Raw genomic sequence first — 5,033 nt, 5'->3', positions numbered from 1 at the left:
ACCTACAGAGCAGCAGCTGGTATGACCTACAGAGCAGCAGCTGGTATAACCTACAGAGCAGCAGCTGGTATGACCTACAGAGCAGCAGCTGGTATGACCTACAGAGCAGCAGCTGGTATGACCTACAGAGCAGCAGCTGGTATAACCTACAGAGCAGCAGCTGGTATGACCTACAGAGCAGCAGCTGGTATAACCTACAGAGCAGCAGCTGGTATGACCTACAGAGCAGCAGCTGGTATGACCTACAGAGCAGCAGCTGGTATGACCTACAGAGCAGCAGCTGGTATGACCTACAGAGCAGCAGCTGGTATGACCTACAGAGCAGCAGCTGGTATAACCTACAGAGCAGCAGCTGGTATGACCTACAGAGCAGCAGCTGGTATGACCTACAGAGCAGCAGCTGGTATGACCTACAGAGCAGCAGCTGGTATAACCTACAGAGCAGCAGCTGGTATGACCTACAGAGCAGCAGCTGGTATGACCTACAGAGCAGCAGCTGGTATGACCTACAGAGCAGCAGCTGGTATGACCTACAGAGCAGCAGCTGGTATGACCTACAGAGCAGCAGCTGGTATGACCTACAGAGCAGCAGCTGGTATGACCTACAGAGCAGCAGCTGGTATGACCTACAGAGCAGCAGCTGGTATGACCTACAGAGCAGCAGCTGGTATAACCTACAGAGCAGCAGCTGGTATGACCTACAGAGCAGCAGCTGGTATGACCTACAGAGCAGCAGCTGGTATAACCTACAGAGCAGCAGCTGGTATGACCTACAGAGCAGCAGCTGGTATGACCTACAGAGCAGCAGCTGGTATGACCTACAGAGCAGCAGCTGGTATGACCTACAGAGCAGCAGCTGGTATGACCTACAGAGCAGCAGCTGGTATAACCTACAGAGCAGCAGCTGGTATAACCTACAGAGCAGCAGCTGGTATGACCTACAGAGCAGCAGCTGGTATGACCTACAGAGCAGCAGCTGGTATAACCTACAGAGCAGCAGCTGGTATGACCTACAGAGCAGCAGCTGGTATGACCTACAGAGCAGCAGCTGGTATAACCTACAGAGCAGCAGCTGGTATGACCTACAGAGCAGCAGCTGGTATGACCTACAGAGCAGCAGCTGGTATGACCTACAGAGCAGCAGCTGGTATGACCTACAGAGCAGCAGCTGGTATAACCTACAGAGCAGCAGCTGGTATGACCTACAGAGCAGCAGCTGGTATGACCTACAGAGCAGCAGCTGGTATGACCTACAGAGCAGCAGCTGGTATGACCTACAGAGCAGCAGCTGGTATAACCTACAGAGCAGCAGCTGGTATGACCTACAGAGCAGCAGCTGGTATAACCTACAGAGCAGCAGCTGGTATGACCTACAGAGCAGCAGCTGGTATGACCTACAGAGCAGCAGCTGGTATGACCTACAGAGCAGCAGCTGGTATGACCTACAGAGCAGCAGCTGGTATGACCTACAGAGCAGCAGCTGGTATGACCTACAGAGCAGCAGCTGGTATGACCTACAGAGCAGCAGCTGGTATTGTTGAGTCAAAACTCAGAAATGGACCACAAATATGGTCAACATGACATCCCAGACCTCAAAAAACTGCATCTCCCAGAATGCAGCAGCAAGATGGCTGCTCGTTACTTGATTAGGAGCACCTTAAAAGGAATGGAGGTTCTCATTCTCAGAAAACAAACAGATGCAAACAGCAAAGACTACTCTTGGGTTCTACCTCCAAAGACGCCAATGGTCGGTGATGTTGTATTGTTTTTACACTTATGTATGCACTGCAGTACTGTTAGTTGTGGTTAAAATCAGGCTAATTGTGAATAGTAGGTTAAACTGTTTCCGTTTGAAGTGGGGAAGGAACACATTAACATTGCAGTATTGCCTTCATTTCTGTTTGACATGTTTAAAAGTATCTTTACAAAAGAATAAATGTTAAAATGATTTAAGAATTTGAAAGACTACTAAAGATGTGGACAATTAATGTTAAAGGTTTAAAAATGCCTTGTTCAATTAGAGCTGATCTACAAGCTTAAAGTTCAACTATTTTCTTTAACTACTTTTTAATTTAATTTGGGCGTTCATTCTTTAAACACTTCTTAAAACACTGTTTACAAGACTTAATTATTTGAAAATACATGTAATGTTTAAAATTCAAGTGGTTAAAAAGAGAACCTGGTTTGAAAGGATTATCGTTTGTTGTTTGGCAATGTTGTTAATCTTTGTTTCCTTGTGTTCGAAGGTTTTCAACCTAACTGAAATGACCAGCCAATCACCAATGAAGCCAACACTGAGTGTAAAAGTTGGAAAATAAAAAACCATTGGATTGAGTTGGAAATTGGAGTTGCGTCCTTGTATGTCCTTTGGAGTGGAACTGAGTTGAACTTTACAGTTGAAAACCACAGCTAGCAGCTGGAGGGAGATAAACGGCTTCCGACCAGATACTGTTGACGTGGAAGGAAATCAAGATGGCTGAAGAGACGGTCAAGGATCTCAAGAAGGAGAGGACCACGGCGAAGAGCCGCTTCACCAAACAAGCATATTATATTTCAAGGGTAGCAGATGGCATGCTTCAGTTGGAGTTAAGAGAGGAGTTTATTAAACTTTCAGACTGTTTCAGTGCAGTGCTTCATGCCAATGATTACTACAGAATTGGACTGGAGGCTGATGGAGAAACAGTTCTTAATGAAAAGCAAGAGGCTGACATCAAAGGCACTGCAAAAGAAGCTGAAACAAAGCTGGCAGAAATTATAGACATTGTTCAGCCAATCCTATGGTCGAAGTATGGCAAGACAGAACTTGGAAGGGCAATCCTTAGAGCCGAAGAGGCAGATGAGGCAGCGAAGAATGTACCGGTTGAAGGTGTCTATTTAGATGGCTATGAAGTGCACCTCAATATTTTGGACAAGTGGATAGAAGAGGCCATCTCAACCATGTCCATATGGGAGACTTGGATCCCTGTGGAATCCAAGGATGAATTGGACAGAAGAGTCGGCGGCCTAACCTCATCCTACAACATGCTTCAATTGAGAAAATCTGAAATTGCCACTCCACAGAGGATGGAAATCGCAAACGCCAGTCCAACAACCGAGGCAGCCTGGGTTCAGGAGGAGACGGAGACTCAGACCGATGACAGAACCGTCATCATAAGAAGAGTGGGCACTCCTGAAGATATGGAGGAGAATTCTACACTGCTCCAGAGGTCGCCAGTGGAGGAGTGGCCTATGGATTCGGCTGGAGAGGATGCTGCCCATGCCGGAGAGAGTGTGGACAAGCCCCAGGGGGAGGCATTCTCAGCTACATTGAAAAGAGCTCAAGAAGGGGTGAGTCAGCAGACAGAAGACCTACTGGCCACTCAGGAAACTCAAAAGAGTGAAGTTAAAGAGGTAAGGCCTCCAAGAAGGAAACACACTGGCCGGGTCGTGGAGCTGGTGGAGGTGAGAGCATTCATCGGCCTGTCCAGGCTGGTGAGGGTCACTGCCTGGGATCGAGCTGCCAAGCAGAGGCTGAAGAGGAAGTGCCAGGCCCCAGAACAGTCAAAGTGGGAGGCCCCAGAACAGTCGAAGTGGGAGGCCCCAAAGAAGCGGGAGGCCCCAAACCAGTCGAAGTGGGAGGCCCCATTACCCAAGCGACCTGGGTTGACTGGTGAAAAACATGACTGTGCACCTCTTCCTCACAGGCTCAAAAGGGGCAGGCTGAAGAGAAGGATCAGGCTGAAGAAAAGGGCGAGGCTCAAGAAAAGGACCAGGCTCAAAAGGTTCAGACTCAAGAGAACCAGACTCAAGAAAATGGACCAAACCGGAGCCAAAGGTGTGAAGGCTTGTGATCTCTGTGTTTGGAAACCCAGGAGCTCAAGTGGGAGGTGTTGAGTCAAAACTCAGAAATGGACCACAAATATGGTCAACATGACATCCCAGACCTCAAAAAACTGCATCTCCCAGAATGCAGCAGCAAGATGGCTGCTCGTTACTTGATTAGGAGCACCTTAAAAGGAATGGAGGTTCTCATTCTCAGAAAACAAACAGATGCAAACAGCAAAGACTACTCTTGGGTTCTACCTCCAAAGACGCCAATGGTCGGTGATGTTGTATTGTTTTTACACTTATGTATGCACTGCAGTACTGTTAGTTGTGGTTAAAATCAGGCTAATTGTGAATAGTAGGTTAAACTGTTTCCGTTTGAAGTGGGGAAGGAACACATTAACATTGCAGTATTGCCTTCATTTCTGTTTGACATGTTTAAAAGTATCTTTACAAAAGAATAAATGTTAAAATGATTTAAGAATTTGAAAGACTACTAAAGATGTGGACAATTAATGTTAAAGGTTTAAAAATGCCTTGTTCAATTAGAGCTGATCTACAAGCTTAAAGTTCAACTATTTTCTTTAACTACTTATTCAATTTAAAATGCTAGATGCTTACTTAACTTGAATCCTTATTCCTTTATCCAAGCTTAAAGGGTAAAGTAATTTGAAATGTTTAAAATGTTGACTAAGTTAATTTAAGACATTTAATTTGGGCGTTCATTCTTTAAACACTTCTTAAAACACTGTTTACAAGACTTAATTATTTGAAAATACATGTAATGTTTAAAATTCAAGTGGTTAAAAAGAGAACCTGGTTTGAAAGGATTATCGTTTGTTGTTTGGCAATGTTGTTAATCTTTGTTTCCTTGTGTTCGAAGGTTTTCAACCTAACTGAAATGACCAGCCAATCACCAATGAAGCCAACACTGAGTGTAAAAGTTGGAAAATAAAAAACCATTGGATTGAGTTGGAAATTGGAGTTGCGTCCTTGTATGTCCTTTGGAGTGGAACTGAGTTGAACTTTACAGGTATGACCTACAGAGCAGCAGCTGGTATGACCTACAGAGCAGCAGCTGGTATGACCTACAGAGCAGCAGCTGGTATGACCTACAGAGCACAGAGGTATGAATTCTGTACTGGCCATATATGGAGCGTGTCTTGAGGGTACAGGGTTTGATGTGGTCAGATCAAAATATGGAATGTCATAACAGGTCAGCTCTATGG

The 5,033-nt window shown here is 45.4% G+C and overlaps 1 protein-coding gene across 3 annotated transcripts; it reads left to right on the top strand.

Moving 5' to 3' along the window:
- The first annotated feature begins 1,541 nt into the window (after positions 1–1,541).
- Positions 1,542–4,797, top strand: LOC306920930 (uncharacterized protein). Of its 3 annotated transcripts, none has more exons than XR_013789711.1 (3): positions 1,542–1,747; positions 2,247–4,079; positions 4,688–4,797. XR_013789711.1 is itself a non-coding variant. In XM_079497921.1 (3 exons), exons 2-3 carry the CDS (start codon positions 2,473–2,475, stop codon positions 3,871–3,873), a joined length of 1,350 nt encoding a protein of 449 aa, XP_079354047.1. In that variant the 5' UTR covers positions 1,542–1,747; positions 2,247–2,472; the 3' UTR covers positions 3,874–4,630. The 3 variants fall into 3 exon arrangements, 2 of the variants coding, with proteins under 2 accessions (XP_079354047.1, XP_079354046.1); XM_079497921.1 differs by lacking the exon at positions 4,688–4,797 and having other exon boundaries at positions 2,247–3,683; positions 3,735–4,630; XM_079497920.1 differs by lacking the exon at positions 4,688–4,797 and having other exon boundaries at positions 2,247–4,630.
- The last annotated feature ends 236 nt before the right edge of the window (positions 4,798–5,033 follow it).

The sequence above is a fragment of the Electrona antarctica genome, assembly GCF_951216825.1.
Source record: "Electrona antarctica genome assembly, chromosome: 3".
In the NCBI taxonomy this organism is placed as follows: domain Eukaryota; kingdom Metazoa; phylum Chordata; class Actinopteri; order Myctophiformes; family Myctophidae; genus Electrona; species Electrona antarctica.
This window is presented reverse-complemented; position numbering and strand designations above follow the sequence as displayed.